This window comes from Coregonus lavaretus (assembly GCF_964263955.1).
Source record: "Coregonus lavaretus genome assembly, chromosome: 28".
Taxonomy (NCBI): domain Eukaryota; kingdom Metazoa; phylum Chordata; class Actinopteri; order Salmoniformes; family Salmonidae; genus Coregonus; species Coregonus lavaretus.
The window spans coordinates 3,392,312-3,410,496 of NC_140015.1; the positions used below are offsets into that span (position 1 = coordinate 3,392,312).

Sequence of the window (18,185 nt, forward strand, 5' to 3'; positions counted from 1 at the left end):
GAGCGACTTACAGTTAGTGCATACCTTATTTTTTATTAGATTTTTCATACTGGCCCCCCGTGGGAATCGAACCCACAACCCTGGCGTTGCAAACGCCATGCTCTACCAACTGAGCTACATCCCTGCCGGCCATTCCCTCCCCTACCCTGGACAACTTGTACGCCGCCCCATGGGTCTCCCAGTCGCGGCCAGCTACGACAGAGCCTGGATTCAAACCAGGATCTCTAGTGGCACAGCTAGCACTGCGATGCAGTGCCTTAGACCACTGCGCCACTCGGGAGATCTAATATACTGTATGTTATCATATTTCCATCTGCTAAAATGAATTAGTCTATGTTCAACTAAAATATAATATATTATAAATATAATACAGTATAGCCTATAATATTATTCATTTATAGAATCCCACTCAAGTTTGGCAGTATTTCACAACCAGCAGTAGTCCTACTTTGACCCTTGAGAAACAGAATTGCAGAGCTCTGGGTACCTATTCATGAAGCATCTCAGAGAAGTGTAGCTTTTTAGATCATAATGAATAAGATTCCATGGACAGGGGGGGGGGCTCCTACTCTAAGAAGCTTTATGAATGTGGGCCATGGACTGTAGGAAGGATACTCAAACAGCAGTCTTGAGAGAATTGATCAATGAATACCATTTAAAGTGAGATCATTGTTCAAAGTATAGTGAGTCTTGAATGAAATAAACAGACTCAACCAGGAATCTTCTTTATGCACAAACAATGGGGAGGATTTTATTGGTCAATCTGTTGCATGTAAAGCAAAACTTCACTCAAAGTTCTTCACCACGATGAGACTGGTGCATGTTGTCAAAAGCAATGCATTGGTGCTAGAATGGTAGAATCATGATGTCACGTTGGTAGTCAGAGCAGGAGAGGAGAGTATATGTCAGTCAACAGAACAGGTCTGTGTACGAAATGGCACCCTAGAGTTCCCTACATACTGTAGTGTACTACTTTAACCAGGCCCTGGTCAAAAGTAGTGCACTATGTAGGGAACAGTGTACCATTTCAGACACAGACAGGAGTTTACACAGTAGAGCCCACGGTTAGTCAGGCAGCAGTCAACAGACAGAACACAAGCCCATACGTCCAGGATATATATAATCTACATATGTATTCATATGTACATTCAAACCTCTTTAATAAATAACAGAGACACATTAAAATAAATTAATAAAATAAACAATATGGAAGATTCAGTTAATTTTTAAAAATACTTTCCATGACAGAGGACACATACCGAACAGTAGGTACTGGTAAAATGGATGATATTTTCTTTTGGGAGGTAACACTTGTAAGGAAAATTGGTTGAAATACCATTTTTTTTGCTCATAGGGTTTAACATGAAGGCATCATTTATAATGGACTAGAGGGGGTCAGTTGCAACAGTAGTCACTAGGAGATGACGTTACAGTTTTGGCTTAACTCATCACCAACTTGTCTTTTAACTCCAACAACTATCTCACTCACTCAAAGCATATCTTCTGGAACTAAACTTTGCAATCGAGTGCAACTGATATTTAGTGGCAGTTTCAGCGACCTCTTTCAGTCAGATGAGGAACAGAAAAAAACAGCTCTGGTGTTGAAGACGCCTAAAAATAATCATAAGGCTCTATTCAATCTGTTAAACTGAAGCATTACAGATTACGCGATATAAATGTATAGGCAATTTCCGATTGAGCCGTCATATGCAGCGTTTACCGTGAATGCAGTCTCCGCTAAAGTGGGAACATTGCCTTTACATTTCAATCACGCTGTAAAGCTGACCTTCCGTAATGCGGATTGAATAGAGACCCTAATCTTTGTTACAACTGACATTTGTGAACATATCATTCATTTTTGAGGAATGACATTTGATTTGTACGATCAACACTACAGTTTATATCCCTTGTCTGACACATAGCAGTACTTTTTGGCATGCAAAAGAATGTTGATCATACAATTTCCCAATCAATGTACCTTTAATCAGTGCCTTTAAATCAGTTATAAAGCATGAATGAAAATAAAAATATATCTATCGTAACAAAACATTTCAAAATGTTAAAATCGAGTAACTGATTTGGTTCTGGGTGCGGAGATTAACAAGTCCTCAATAAGCCATTTTAATCAGTACCATAACTGACCATTGTAAATAGTAACTCTAAGTTAAGTGTTAGTGTTCCCAGGTTAATATTGGCCAATGGTCAAAAAGCCATTCGCAGAAAACAGCCTGATGCAATAAGTATAGTCCAGCATATTATACAGTAGTCCCTTTATCTGTTCACTTTTCTTCCATGTACCAGTAGAGATCTGGGACCAGGCTAGTAGAGTCCCACTGTCGACCTGCTCCCAAGTCACAACCCATGGCAGTGGTCAAGTGTTCAAGGTCCGCTCACCTTGGGGTTGAGTTTCAAGGAGCACATTTCAACCCTCTTGACTTAGGTTTCGTCCCAAATGGCATTTATGACACAACCTTAGATAGATAGCTACATTGGTGCCATTGCGCACTGTGTCAACATGAGTAAACGGCACCAAAACAAACACAAGTAATAATAGTGGCGAAAAATTAGAACTTGGAGCCTGTGTATGGCTGTATGTTACTACCCATGCCCCCCCCCAACCTCAACAGTCCCTTCTCTCAGTCCATTTTCAATGTGTGTCTTCTTCGGTCCTATCAAACAAATCCCTCAGTGCATTAAGAGACTAGAGTACCTCAGTTGCCAGTACAGTGCATTACTAGCACTAGTCTGCCAGTGCAATCCATTTCAAATCCCACCCATACAGTTGAACACACTGCAACAACTTACTCTCTCTAAATCCTTCATAATACTGCTTTAGATCATCTAGGAATCCCTATCATCAGCAGACTCTAGAACGCCTGTACAATGCCTCTAGAATGCATCTAGATTCTAAAACGTGGTTACCCTGTTTAGTCTGCAGGAGACCATATTCCACAACAGCCTTCCCAAACATTGCAGGACCATGGTGATGATAGCAGTGTTCCTGATACACAGGTTCTGTGCACATTATAAGAGCGTTATATCATGTTGATGGGGTTTCTGAGCCATTAAACACCTATCCAGGCATTGTAAAGATCTGGTAAGCTGCACAGACCCACCCAGTGGTGTATTGAAGACTGCCTGCCATCGTTACTCAACTTGGGTGGGTGACTGGGACAGCGTGGCTGCATCATTGTCCCATTTGAGTCTACAGCTCCCCCTTCTCTCCCTCCCTCTCTCTATTAATCTCTCTCCAACATTCCATCTCTCTCCTCTTTTGATTGAAGTGTGGAGTGAGTACAAGAGGGTGGGAGGAATACAAATGTTTACCCGTACTAAGAAATCACAATACATAAATAAATCAAAAACTATCAACATGAATAAATAAATAAATGCTTTGAATGAGAGAAATATAAAAACCTAAAATGTACTATTCTACTATTATAAACTTGTCACATTTTGGGGTAAACTCCCTTCCTGTCCTACCACATTAGTTCTCTCAAAGGAGAAAAGGGAGAGAGCGAGAATTTCAGAGGGGGGAGAAGGCAGAACTAAGCGATACCAGAGGCGCTGGTGCATGTCCCTCTGTCCTTTCCCAAGACAAGACCCACTCAATCGATCCAGAGTAGATCATCTTGATGGACAAATAATACAGTACCAGGATCCCAAGTTGAAATACTGGTATTGTCTTTGTTCCCCTTTTTGCAGTCACCAAAATCAAATGGTCACCAAATAATAATTGACTACATATTTCTATACATTATGATATATTCATTTTGTATCCTTCCCTAATCTAGAACAGCAGTTGAATTTCTCTTTCAAGAGATGACTACTTTTTATCTACCCCTTTAACTCAGTCAAATAAGATCTATCGCTCTTGCTTAATCAGTCTGTATCCTTCTGTGCATCCCTCTATCACTATTGCTCTTCAATGTGTTCTCTCATCCTAGCATCCTTTCGCTTTCCAATCCATACATTTTTTCCCCATTCAGTTTGAAATCAGTGTGTACAGCCATGTAATATTTAAATACTTGCCATTTCACAAGTCTTTCTCCTGTCTATGCTTCTATCTATCTCTCTCCCTTATTCATTTCTTTCTTTCTTCACCCTCTCCTCTTTCAATCTGTCTCTCTCGTCTTCCAGAGGTCAATGTAACTCTAAAGGGGCATTGGAGGGAGGGAGAGTGGTAGTGGATGAGAAACAATTTTTCCTCTCTCCCTCTCTTCTCTCTCCTAGGTTACAGCGTCATTGCAATACAGTACAATACATTCCCTTGACAGACCTCCGTCTTCCCTCCCCTGGCCTGGTCTGGCTGGCCCCATCCCCACAGTGATCTCTCTTCCTTTCCCTCCCGCTTTCTTTCTCTTTCTCAGTGCGTGTCGGTCTCTCTGTCTGCCTGGTAGGGGACGGGACTGTAGCCGTTGGCTGGAAGAGGTAAACGGTCTCCCTGGCCAGGGCAGCAGCCCCCATCAGGCTTGTTGAGGGGGGCCGGGGGTCGAGAGCGCGAGGCCCCGGTGAAGAGGCGGAAGGCGCCCCTGCAGATGAGGGTGAACCAGTAGACCTGTGGGGCCATGAGGCAGAAGGCCCCCACGTTGCACTGCCAGGGAGCCACCAGGGGCACTGTGTAGAGGGGGATGGAGGCATACCTGCAACACAATGAGGAGGAGGGTGAGGAGTAGGGGGGAATGAGGGTTAATGTTCGCTTAATGTTGCTAGCTGACAAGCTTACCCAGATTTTTAAAACTTACTTAGCGCAAACTTGTTCATTTGAACAAGTTCTAAAACAAGACACCTTGTCTCAAGCTAGCTATAGTCAAGGATGTCGGTTTATGGCTAATGACTTTCAACTGAACAATCTGATTTAATACAAATAATCAAGGAAGAATGCTTCCCTTACCGAAAAAACACATGAATTTCACATTGTGATCACATCATTTTATGTTAATGTGATAACATGAAACTACACGTGACAACATGTGAAAACTTGTTTTTGGAACATTTCATGTGAAAACGTGTGTAAGTGAAATTTCACATGTGAAATCACTTGCAAACATGTTTTTGGAACACTTCACATGAAATCATGTTTTCACATGTGCTTACATGTTGTAACATGTCCATCACTCTAAGACATGTGCTACTGAAATTGTATATGGTTATATTACATAAGAACAACGGTGCAACACTAATAAAAAGTATATTATTATATAACACTTTTTTATATGCACTTTCTCCCGCATTGGATAGTGGTCGCTGTCCGCGGTTCTGAAACACATCAGTGCGCTGTTGAATTGGCGCCTTTTCCTAGACCATGTTGCTATGTGCATAATAGCAAACTTAACCAGCATATTGGTGTTGAGAACAATGTGGTGGAGGCAGCAGCAGAGTTAGGAGACGAGAAAACAGACCTTGCCTTAATTGTCTAAGAAAAGTGAGGAGCGAGAAAACTCAAACTTAATTAGGTCTATAATCAATAGCCTAACTGTTAAATGTGTCTTATAAATCATCAATCAGTACTCTCCTTCTTGGTAAAATAGCCCTTACACATCCTGGAGGTGTGTTGGGTCATTGTCCTGTTAAAAAAGAAATGATAGTCCCACTAAGCCCAAACCAGATGGGATGGCGTATCGCTGCAGAATGCTGTGGTAGCCATGCTGGTTAAGTGTGCCTTGAATTCTAAATAAATCACAGACAGTGTCACCAGCAAAGCACCCCCACACCATAACACCTCCTCCTCCATGCTTTACGGTGGGAACTACACATGCAGAGATCATCCGTTCACCCACACCGTGACTCACAAAGACACAGCGGTTGGAACCAAAAATCTCCAATTTGGACTCCAGACCAAAGGACACATTTCCACCAGTCTAATGTCCATTGCTCATGTTTCTTGACCCAAGCAGGTCTCTTCTTCTTATTGGTGTCCTTTAGTAGTGGTTTCTTTGCAGGAATTCGACCATGAAGGCCTGATTCACACAGTCCCCTCTGAACAGTTGATGTTGGGATGTGTCTGTGACTTGAACTCTGTGAAGCATTTATTTGGGCTGCAATTTCTGAGGCTGGTAACTCTAATGAACTTATCCGTAACTCTGGGTCTTCCATTCATGTGGCAGTCCTCATGAGAGCCAATTACATCATAGCGCTTGATGGTTTTTGCGACTGCACTTGAAGAAACGTTCAAAGTTCTTGAAATGTTCCGTATTGACTGACCTTCATGTCTTTAAGTAATGATGGACTGTCGTTTCTCTTTGCTTATTTGAGCTGTTCTTGCCATAATATGGACTTTTTTACGAAATAGGGCTATCTTCGGTATACCCCCCCCCCCCCCCCCACCTTGTCACAACACAACTGATTGGCTCAAATGCATTAAGAAGGCACACCTGTTAATTTAAATACTACCTTCTGAAGCTGGTTGAGAGAATGCCTAGAGTGTGCAAAGCTGTCATCAAGGCAAAGGGTGGCTATTTGAAGAATCTCAAATAGAAAATATATTTTGATTTGTTTAACACTTTTTTGGTTACTACATGATTCTATATGTGTTATTTCATAGTTTTGATGTCTTCACTATTATTCTACAATGTAAAAAACAGTAACAATAAAGAAAAATCCTTCAATGAGTAGGTGTGTCCAAACTTTTGACTGGTAGTGTATATCTACAGAAATAAGACAGATCCTACTTCTGTTGCCTGTTTGAGTGTTTGTTTAATAGCCTACTGGTTCCGTGAGCACCAAGCCTCACGCAACAATTTCACAAATTCGGCTATTTTTAATCTTTGCTTTGCCATTATTTTTAGTAGGCTTAGTATAGCAGCAGCCTTGTATAACCACCATTGAGCTGTAGGCCTAAGAGCGCATCCTGTTTAGTCTTAATACCGTAACTTACTTAGGCCTATATTTCAACACTTATATAGGCTACTGTGTCAATCAATCATTCATTAATTCATGTCATCACACAGCATACGCGTCATTCATGATTTGAAATGCAATCAAGCATTTTATTTTAAAAATAAAATAAAGCAAGCCTTGAATAATTAACTTAAACAAGAAATAAACCGTTCCATTTCGGAAATTGCATTCACGAATTAATGCGACTGTTTGTAGTCTTTGCTGTAATAAAGGCTTTACAAAAAAACATTACAACAGACTATCTGGTACGCTTATAATTTATTTAGTGTTCTTTACATTGTTCCAAACGGTCCGAAAAATTATATTGTAATCTAACAGCACCTGTTTGGCACACACAGGCCTAATATGCACGCAGCGCTTGATCCTTACCTTATTTTTCTTGATCTAAATTTTCCACAACTAGTCAAATTTATTCCACACATTTTACTTCCCCTTTACCTTATGAGCAACCAGTAGCCTAAACATTCCCCCCTTTCGAGTTTATTTGTCACGTCCCCTGCATCCATTTTGCTGTTACGTGTTCGGATTTTGTTACAACCAATTGATTGATGTGATTAAGATATGCTATAGGTCAGGCCCTATTGGTCACGGGCATGCGATGCATACGTGTCACATAAAGAGAGCAAGGGTTGAGGGAATAGGGAATGTTTTTCCTAAACAAATTAGGGAATTCGGTAACAGAACTTTTCAGTCAGAAATGGCTGTCATTATGTTGCGCCAGCCTTAACATTAATGACCTATAATACAGTACATCTCTGCACTTAGCAAAAGAGTGCCATCTGCACTGCTATTTTAGTTAGCAGTTAATCTGGCTTTTCTCTCATCATTGATTTAATTGACTTATATCAGTAATTTGAGGATTTTCTGTATAGTTGTCTAATGTTGGTGGGGCATTTTATTCTGTTTTAATGCTATTCCTGAATAACTATGATAAATATAGTAGTTTTAATTGACTGTTTTTTTAACAAAGCTGAGATTCACTTTGATGTCCAAAGTGTAGAAATATAGGTGAAATCAGTTATTGACACCGATGTAATGACATAGCAGAAAGATTGGAATGCCGTGAACCAAGAGGTTGTGAGTTCAAATCCCAGGTGAGGACACGTTGAATAATAATTACTGTATCAATAAACATACACAATGTAGTCCTGTACACTGAGTGTACAAAACTGTAGGAACACCTGCTCTTTCCATGACAGACTGACCAGGGGAATCAAGGTAAAAGCTATGATCTCTTATTGATGTCACTTGTTAAATCCACTTCAATCACTGTAGATGAAGGGGAGGAGACAGGTTAAAGAAGGATTTTTAAGCCTTGAGATAATTGAGACATGGATTGTGTATGTGTGCCATTCAGAGGGTGAATGGGCAAGAAACTGCAATGCTGCTGGGTTTTTCACGCATAACAGTTTCCTGTGTGTATAAAGAATGGTCCACCACCAAAAGGACATCCAGCCAACTTGACACAACTGTGGGAAGCAGTGGAGTCAACATGGGCCAGAATCCCTGAAGAATGCTTTCGACACGTTGTAGTGTCCATGCCCCAACAAATTTAGTCTGTTCTGAGGACAAAAGGGGGTGCAACTTAATATTAGGAAGGTGTTCCTAATGTTTTGTACACTCAGAGTTTGTCAAAGTGTGTCAAATATGTAAGTTGAAAGCACTGTGTGTGTATCATAAGGACTCATGTTCCAAAAGTGCATGTTTTCATAAGTGAAATGTCACGTGAAGTGTTCCAAATAACACGTTGTTACATGGGTTCACATTTGATTTTCCACATGTGAAATCGTGATTTTCCACGTGAAATCAGGTAGTTTTCCCTAAGGGTTGATAGAACTAGATAACAAAAAAAATGGTGACGTGGTGCTGAGTAGCTAGATAGCTACATACAAGCAAGCAAGATATTTTCAATCAAACAATGAGAAAGAATGTTGCTTATTTATGAATTATATTATCTGCTAGCTAAGTAGCTAGGTCAGAAGCCTGCAAACTTAAACTTGTAGCCTACCATCGTAGATCTTAAGAACGTGAGATAAAAAAAATGCATGGATGAAGTTGGGGACAGACAGACAGACAGAGACAGACAGACAGACCCAAGTACACAAACAAGTAGACAGACAAGTAGACAGACAGGCAGACAGACAGCCAGGCAGACAGACAGACAGACAGTGTTCAGTATGTTACCTGCTGTAGGCGTAGTAGAGGTAGGGGAAGAGCAGAACTCGACAGATGAAGAAAGTGACCAGCATGAGAGCGCCATTCACTTTATGAAGAAGAGTGTGCTGCTTCTTGTACTGAGGGGGACAAAGAGAGATCGAAAGAGAGAGAGAGAGGGCAGGAGCAAGGGAGGGAGAAAAAAACGAGAGCAGGGTGAAGGACAGAGAAAAAAATCTTGGGTAAATGTTAACCCAAAATCACAGGAGACAAGAATGTCAACATGAAAGCTAGTAAGTGAACACTTCAGAATCAGAAAGACTCAAGTTCTTAAACTGCTGCAAGGAGAGTAAGAGACTGAGGAAGAAAGGTAGAAGGAAGAAGAGGTGCAGAGAGAGAAAGCAGGAGGAAAGAGAAAGAAAGAGCGAGAGAAGGAGAGAGAAAGAGGAGAGAAAAAGCAAGAGGAGAAAGAGAGAGCAAGAGAAAGAGAGCGAAAGAAAGAGAGAGCGATTGAGAGAGGGAGCAAGAGCGACAGAACAGGGGTCCAAAGAGAGGAGGAGAGATAGAGGAGTGAGTGAGTATTACTTGGATGAGGATTTTCCCCAGGCAGACGGACGGAGTGCTGAGTTCAGCCATGAACATGACACCCTGGAAGTAATCCCCCTTTCCCTGCCTCCAGAACTAACAGAAAGTGAAAGAGAGAGAGAGAGAGAGAGAGAGAGAGAGAGAGAGAGAGAGAGAGAGAGAGAGAGAGAGAGAGAGAGAGAGAGAGAGAGAGAGAGAGAGAGAGAGAGGGCCATGATATGGCTGATAAAGTATATAGACAGCCCACTGAAAGAAAAGCTCACAAACACGCACACCTTATTTTCTCCTTAAAAATACGTGTCCATAGAAGGGATGTTAACATTGGCTGCCATGCCGCTGCCAGTAGCAACAGTCTCCTAGGAGGCAGATGGGTATTGGAGCAGGAAAGAGTCTAGTCTGCAGATGGCAGCCAGTTAGGGACAATTTTAGGGATGAGAAACCAAATCGCCATCTGATCATCTCTTTCTGTCAAGACTTTAAGGGTTAGTGTGTGTGCGTGTATCATTTAAAATTAATAATTGTTTCATTTTTAGACATAAGACAGACCATGGCACGGTAGACTAACAAAATAGTCTGCTGGCGCCACCCTAGTTACAGTGATAATTACCACGGAGACGGGGAAGCAGATGGTCACCATGACGACGTGGTGCAGCACCATGAGGAACTCTCGGCGCAGGTAGCTGGCCACTGCCGAGCCCATTGGCTTAGGCCTGCCGCCCTCCTCCTCGTGCCCTTTGACCTGCAGCTTGTGCCAGTAGCACAGGAACATGGCGTAGATGTCGTACGCAAAGTAGGGCACCGCAAACAGGATATAGGTACTGGTAAGCCAGTGTCTGGAGAGGGGGAGGGGGGGGGGGCAAAAGAGAAAGTGAGAAAGGAGAGAGCAAAAGAGAGAGCGAGCGAGAGAGAGGGAAGGTGTAACAGTTTAAGTTCTATGTAACAATGTGTACCTACACTGTAACTACATGTACACTGTACCTGCCTATGTGACTACCATGTACACACACTATTGCCTATTTCAGTGCGATGCATCCTGTGAGTCTCCAGCCTAGACGTCAGGGGGTTAAGTGACTGGCCAGGATGCACTGCTCTGGGCCACGAGCGTGATTCGGACGGGTTCGTGATTTGGTAGTCAAATGAGCCGGCACTCACACGAGCACCTCCCGACTTTGACTGTCAAATGAGGGCAAGGGGAGGGAGGGAGTCGGTGGCTGGCAGTATCTCTCTCTCTCTAGCTCCATCTCTCCCCCCCCCCCCCCCATCTCTCTCCTCTCCCCCTCTCCTCTCCCTTTCTCCTCTCTCTCTCTCTCTTTCTTTCCCCTTCTCTCTCCCCCCTCCTCCTAATTGATGGAGATGAGGGGGAAGAGGAGAGGGGGGGGGGGGTTAAGAGGAGCACCTGTGTCACATTGTGAGTTATCTTAGGACGACAGTGTCTGACTCACAGAGCATCTCACTAGTCTAAAGTGTCTTCCTTTCTTCCTTTTCCTCTCCTCTTCCTCCAACCAAAAACAAACCGTCTTCCTCTAATCAAAAACATGACACTTTCAGTGTGCATTGTATAGTTTTGCTGTAGTCCACTGTTAACAAAGTTGCAGTTGTAAAACCAGTGGAGACATGTTTGAGTAGCTACTCCTACATTTCCATAGCAGCATGCTGCAGTCTAGGTTTATGGCTTCTGTGTGACTGCATTACAGATACTAAAATAGTGCTGCTGGCTTTGGGACAGACAGAGGTTAATTAGGTTGAAATACTAATTAGGTTAACAGGGACAAGGTGAGCAGGGAGAGAATGACAGATTATTACGTACACACACACACACACACACACACACACACTTGAATACTTTATTTGGATCGAAAGTTAAACATACACAGCAAATTGGCCAGTGTTAACTTGTGTTGATTTTTCAATGTCACATTTTGAGTGTTGATTTAGGAGTTAAATTAACTCTGTAAGAGTGAAATTAACACTCATTGGTGTAAAATAACCCCAGTGTTGGGGTTAATAACCAGTGTTGAGTGTGAGAGTGTGATTGTGTCAGTTTTACTCTGTGGAGAGTAAAACCTTCCCATCAAAACCAAGCCCATCATTATCAGATTTCCCAGCATGCTCTACTGCAGGTAGATATTTCTAGGATTGTTTTTAATATCTGTGTTTTTGCATGTACATTGACTGATTAATCTTATGCTACATAAAGATAAATAACATACATTCTTCTAAACTAATCCAATCAGTTAGATTTATTGCACCATTTATTGAAATGGTTGTTCCAGTTTAAAATGGTTTAGATCCTCTGGGGGGGGAAATGTGCTTGATTCATAGAACCGGGGTTACGTGAGTAACCTCCGGTAGCTGCTAAATGTGGTTGTAATAAACAGAGCGGTGTCTGTTTTCTTCCTAGAAATGTTGCTCTAACTTTTAAACGGTTGAAGCAACCCCTGAAAACATAAGACTTTCAGAAACACATATATGTCTTCTGTTTCCTTCAGAACAGAGTGGACAGGACCAGGCAGTGAATCAGACTGGTGAAAAAATAACATGATCAATGATGGTTATTTTCTACACAGAAGATCATACACAATTATTGCCTGATGTTTGCCTAAATCCTGAACTTCACAAATCCTTTCTGATGTTTTTCAAACCATACTTCAGATTGAAATATTATTACAAATCAGTCTAAAACAATGTTTGACAGACTGTCATAACTCCATTTAAATAAGTAAACATTGGTCGTTGATTACATCACTTTTTTTACATGTTGGGGTTACGAAACATTTTTTATTTCAAAATAGGGTCACGGGCCAAAAACGTTTGGGAACCCCTGATTTAGCTAGTCTCCTCACAATGTTCCTAACCCTAACAGTCATTCTGAATGCAGGTGCAGGTGAATGCAAATTCAAACTGTTCGATGTCCTAACTGGCTGAATTCCAATAGGAATTACACATCACTTTGCAAGCCAGAAGAATGTGACTTGCAGGCCTGATGTGGCCTGTAAACCAGGAGGTTTCTAAAACCACTGTGGTAGGGTAAAACTAGGCCTACTAAGGCCTTATTTACTGTATTGTCCTAAAGAGCTTAATTTTAATGATACCATTAGGAATACAGTAGGAACTCATTTGGTAAAGTCCACTGGACTGAAAATGAACGAATTCAACAACCATGTCTCTGTCACCAAAAAATACAGTCATGGGTGGTAACTCTACAATTCACTCGAAAAGGCAAGGCACACTGGGAAATGATATTGGAGGAGTGGCTTAGTGGGGGCATGGCCTTCAATTAGTTGTTTTTGGCTACCCGTGAGTGGAAGTTTAAGGACCCAAATATTTTAGGTGTCACACCTCTTTGGGCAGTGCACAGACTTTTTGGGGGGCAGGTGCTCAAACAAAAAAACATTTGTAACTGCGGTTACAGTGTCACGGTTTCGGCCGAGGCTGCCTCTCTCCCTTGTTCGGGCAGGCTTCGGCGTTCGTTGTCTCCGGAATACTAGCTGCCACCGTTGTATGTTTCATGTTCGTTTGCTTTTGTCTGTTTGTTGTCACACCTGTTCTTGTTTAAGCCTAATTAGTGTTCTATAAGTTTCTCGTTGTGTTTGTCTAGTGTTGTGTGTTATTGATTTTTGTCAGTCGTGTATAGGGCGTGTTTCCTGTATTTCGCTCGGTTGAGCTTCCCTCCACTGTTGGAGTATTTACGCACCTGTTTGTGCGCTTTTGTTTTGTTCGCCTTCGTGCGTATTTCGCCTTCGGGCAAGAGTGGACCTATTGCCGTGTTTGGCGATCACTAAAGTCTGTTGGATTATCCGTATGTGTCCTGCGTTTGATTCCACCACTGCACCCACCTACAGCACGCGTTGACATACAGACTCGTTGAGCAATTATGACTGATTATTTAGTTACATAAAAGCAATAGATGGCCACATCTTAATGGCTAATTAAATTACACATATTTAACTAATACTTGTGGGGAGTGGGTTCAGAACAACAATGACAAAAACTGTATACCCAAAACAAAGGGGACTTTAGAGACTGGAAGGGCAAACGGGCATGTGCTCTGCACAGGTAGAGCCTATCTGTGCAGGTGCCTGCACACACAAATCAAATGTTATTTGTCATGTGCTGAATACAACAGGTGTAGACCTTACCGTGAAATGCTTACTTACAAGTCCTTAACTAACAATGCAGTTCAAGAAATAGAGTTAAGAAAATATTTACTAAATAAACTAAAGTATAAAATAAAAAGTAACAATAAAATAACAATAACGAGGCTATATACAGGGGGTTAGTCCAGGTAATTTGTACATGTAGGTTGGGGTAAAGTGACTATGCATAGATAATAAACAGTGAGTAGCAGCAGTGTAAAAACAAGGGGGGGTTCAGCAGTCTTATGGCTTGGGGGTAGAAGCTGTTAAGGAGCCTCACTAAACACACACACACACACACCTGAAACACAAAACTTTACAGCAACTACTACTGCATTATCATTATTTTGTACTTACTGATCCTCGATGATGTCCTCACAGGAGGATGCGATGATGTAGCCAGCTGTGGAAGCCATGATGGCTTGGATGGATGACACCAGCCTAGTGGGGAGAGAGGGGCCAGAGAGTGGGGTTTCAATTGATATATTCATACCCATAACAACTCCATAGAAAAATGTATTGACATTCAACAATGTAAACCATAGCAGAATATTATAAAATGTCAAGCAAAGCAGAATAGCATAAGGTAAAGGTATGATAGGTAGGCATAGTCCCTACATTGACTCATGTATCTGACTTGTAAGTGTGTGTGTGTGTGTGTGTGTGTGTGTGTGTGTGTGGTGTGTGTACCTGGCAGACACGATAGTGGCGTCTCCCTCGCTCAAGCCCAGGCCTGGGCCGTGTTTCAGGCATCTCTTAGACAGTAGAAACAGGCCCGGGAAGAAGATGGAGCCGGCAGCCAGGATACTCAGCATGGTCCCAGAGTGTGTGTGTGTGTTTCAACAGGTGCCTCACCACTGCCCTCAAACCACTTGACAAGTGGGAATGGTTGAATGACTGATCTATGCAGGGTACTCTCAAAGCTACGGTAGCAGAGTTTCCAATTATCATTTGCTGCTAGATGTTTGAAGGTATTGATGGGTATATAATTAGAATGTGTGGCAGCGTGTAAGTATTGTCAATAGAACACTGGCACAGAATTTGTGTAATGTTATGCTAGTTATGTTATGCTAATAGCAATGTTATGCTAGTGTTATGCTATGTTATGCTAATGCGGTCTGTGGTCAAATGCTGTATTTGTTTTTAGTAGGCTAGTTTTGGGGATATTTTGGGAATGAAAATGGACTTGCTAGTAGTTACAGTTAATGTTAATAAAATAGATACATGAGGAAAGAGAGGGCTACGATAAAGCTGTGGGTGGAATGTTTGTTAACGTCCCACACCTCCCTCCCAACCCTCTGCTCATAACCAGCAGAGGCCTGGGTGGCTTCTGGGTCTACACACACACACAGAGAGACAGACAGACAGACAGAGAGACAGCGAGACAGAGAGAGAGAACAAACAGAAGATGGGGGGATGGGGAACACATGGAGAAAAAATTGAGAAAATCAATCAAATAAGTTTCACCCACCTTGATTATAAGCGCAGTAAATGTACAATAAATTATAGTTATATGCACATATAAAACTGTTCAACTGTCATCGTATAGTTTCTACGAATGTCACATTTATTTCAGTGTCATCATGCTGCCTTTAAAACATGATCAAAATCGTATCCACTCAAGTAATTACCTTGTGTGTAGACAGACCCTACACTGCACTCTAATCTCACAAATGCTGACAAATCCATTGACTACACTGTGGCCGTCATATATCGCTGGCTGTACCAGCTGTGCTACCAGGCGCCATTGGTGAATTAATTAATTTAGGTTTTCCACTGTCATTGCTCTCTAGGTAAATGCATGTACTCACAGAGGGACTGGAGAGAGACAGGATGAATAGGTGGAGAGAGAGAGAAAGGTGGCTGAAACCAAAATAGATTTAGAAAGGGATTAGAAAAGCAGGAGATTTAGACAGATTACAGCTGGGAGAGAGGGAATTAGTGACACAGAGAGAGAGAGAGAGAGAGAGAGAGAGAGAGAGAGAGAGAGAGAGAGAGAGAGAGAGAGAGAGAAGAGAGGAGATGGGCTGACAGCTGACAATAGGAGTACAGATGGGATATGATGAGGGGTGGTGGAGGGGGATGTTGTTGGGGCGGGACCTATTGTTCCATCCTAGGCTATGTTGGACAATAGGGGAACACAACAACAGGTTAATCCCATAACCAACAAATGGGTGCACCTGCATGCGGTTTTGATTGACGGGCTAAAGGCCTATCTGGACATAAGATAAATACTTTCAGATGTATCTTGGCTAGCTGTGTTTTTCTGTTCAGCACAGCAGTGCATAGGTTACACCTCCTGACTGTAGGCTACCAGCAATTTACAGGGGGGGATAAAAAAAAAAACACTGGTCCCCTCCATAACCCCGTCCCCCATGATGCCAAGCATATCTTGACGTTGCTATATCGCTAACTTGCCAGAAAACAAAGACTCGTTTGAGTCAAAACCTAGCTGGCAGGCCCGTGCAACAACGTGGCTCAGACTCAATTGTCAAAATACGCAATGCGCGTAAATAGCCTAAGTACCACGGTCCTCCTCTATTAGAAAATTACGGGACAAGTCTGTTTTGCACTAAATAGGAGTTATCACGACCCATTAAGTAAACTCAACAACAAAAAGCAACACATTATTTTGAAAATGGCATACTTGTGCCGGTCTTGGCACGGATCTAAATCTGCATAGGCTAACCTTTGTCATATGTTTGCTTGCTAGCTACTGTAGGCCAGTGTAGACTACAAGCCGGACAAATCAATGTAACTATTTGAGTGTGACTGCGAGCTCGCTACGCTATATTTGCATTCGATACATTTTTACTTGCAGTCGTTTCATGCACAAGAGTGATTGAAACTTGTAACAGGTTGTATGGCACGCGGTTTGTCTAGTAATAACACACACGCAAGGGATAAATTGTCTAGCATGGTTTCAGTTTTTACAGACAATACATGCTTGCTAACCACCCAACATGCGTTGGGTGACAGATTATTCAGGCCTGTATAGGCTAAAGCGTGACTGTTCGCGACACACACAGACACAACATTTATTACAGACATAAAATAAGAAGAGATGGATAGGCTACATTTACATTTGGGTTTTGCGGCGTCCCGTTCTGCGGCCCGGTCGGTCGGATGAAGGGGAAATCAGTGTGTTGGGTCCTGGTGGTAGCCTACACGTCGAGAATTGTTCAACATTATCTTTGTGTTTTGTCGTTTTATTCCGTATTCGGGATATCTGCAAGAAATCAGATTACTCGCGTCAAGCAAGACAAATGGATGTGTCTGTGTGTCCTCCTCCCGCTTCTGACGTGTGGTCTCTGTCTTGGTCCGAATCAGAATATGCCGCTTCTGACGTGTGGTCTCTGTCTTGGTCCGAATCAGAATATGACTCCCGCCCCGATGTGCTGCGGTCGGATCGTTGCTTCAGCAATATTATTTCAGAGCGGCGAAATGCTGTTGAAGTCGATGGCTCGCTCGAGAGTGTTGTTTTGACTTATATTGCGAGGGCACTTCTCTTCTCGTCTTTCGCCGCCGTACTAGCCTACTGATAGCTGAACCGTTATGCCAAATCGACCGACCGACCCTATTGCTTGCCCGATAATATTCGATACATTCACTGTGAAGTCTTTAGCTGCATAGTATTTTAGGACCTGTCGCACTGGATCCGTTGTCGTAGAACTAATTTGAGCAAACGTTCGTCTAGCAACAAAAAAATCATAGTGTATGCATGATACAGTCCCGCTGTGCCTAAAGTGTAGCCATTAAGCCGGCTACATAGCCAGTTCGCTGACACCTATCTCCTCCCCCTTGCTCCCTGGGTATGGTAGGCTAATATCCAAGTATAACGGCCGGTGGCGGATGAGGTCGCCTCATATGCTATGACTCCTAGGACTAGCTGTGCTGTGATAGCCTACAGCTGTCCCTGGATAAAGTATTTTTTCTTTTCAAGAAGGGAAACGGACTTTAATAATAGCCTGAGTCATTTTCAGATCAAGCTGGCTAGGAAAAAGTCCTTAGTTTTATAAGACATCAAACTGAAAGTTGTCAAACCCAAACCATGGGTTGAATTATTAACTTGACTATTTTGAGAATGAATGTAGCTATGCTCAAAGTCAGATAAGACTGTAAAAAGGTCCACAAACAGTGGGGTCCGCTAAACACGCCAGACTACAGTGCTTAAATAAGCCTACAGCTCCCTAAACATGTCTGATCTTAGAAATTAAGATGTTTAGCACATGGATAGAACATATAGAAGCAATCTAATTTGCACAACCTCTGCAGTTGGGTCAACCTGAAAATTATAAGCTGTACAATAATGTGTGATAAATTGGGTAACACTTTACTGAAGGATAATACACGCTTGTCATATGTATAAACTGATTATAATATCTCAGTATCATATATAGGCTATAATGC

The 18,185-nt window shown here is 42.2% G+C and overlaps 1 protein-coding gene across 2 annotated transcripts; it reads right to left on the minus strand.

The window, feature by feature from the left end:
• Positions 1-722: 722 nt before the first annotated feature.
• Positions 723-17,504, minus strand: LOC311104223 (ceramide synthase-like). Of its 2 annotated transcripts, XM_084145962.1 has the most exons (7): positions 16,859-17,504; positions 14,466-15,111; positions 14,133-14,216; positions 10,247-10,472; positions 9,640-9,735; positions 9,085-9,194; positions 723-4,643 (listed from the first exon to the last, which is right to left on the minus strand). In XM_084145962.1, the coding sequence occupies exons 2-7, from the start codon at positions 14,588-14,590 to the stop codon at positions 4,367-4,369; spliced, it is 918 nt and encodes a 305-aa protein (XP_084002088.1). In that variant the 5' UTR covers positions 14,591-15,111; positions 16,859-17,504; the 3' UTR covers positions 723-4,366. The 2 variants fall into 2 exon arrangements, with proteins under 2 accessions (XP_084002088.1, XP_084002089.1); XM_084145963.1 differs by lacking the exon at positions 16,859-17,504 and having other exon boundaries at positions 14,466-15,706.
• Between the last annotated feature and the right edge of the window lie 681 nt (positions 17,505-18,185).

What these genes read in the sequence shown, in the direction of transcription:
- LOC311104223 (XM_084145962.1), bottom strand. Translation starts at nt 14,590, where the DNA reads ATGCTGAGTATCCTGGCTGCCGGCTCCATCTTCTTCCCGGGCCTGTTT. An exon ending in TGGGGAAAATCCTCATCCAA is followed by an intron (nt 9,195 to 9,639) that starts GTAATACTCACT and finishes TGTCCCCCTCAG; the next exon opens with TACAAGAAGCAGCACACTCT. An exon ending in CTCTACTACGCCTACAGCAG is followed by an intron (nt 4,644 to 9,084) that starts GTAACATACTGA and finishes ATTGTGTTGCAG; the next exon opens with GTATGCCTCCATCCCCCTCT.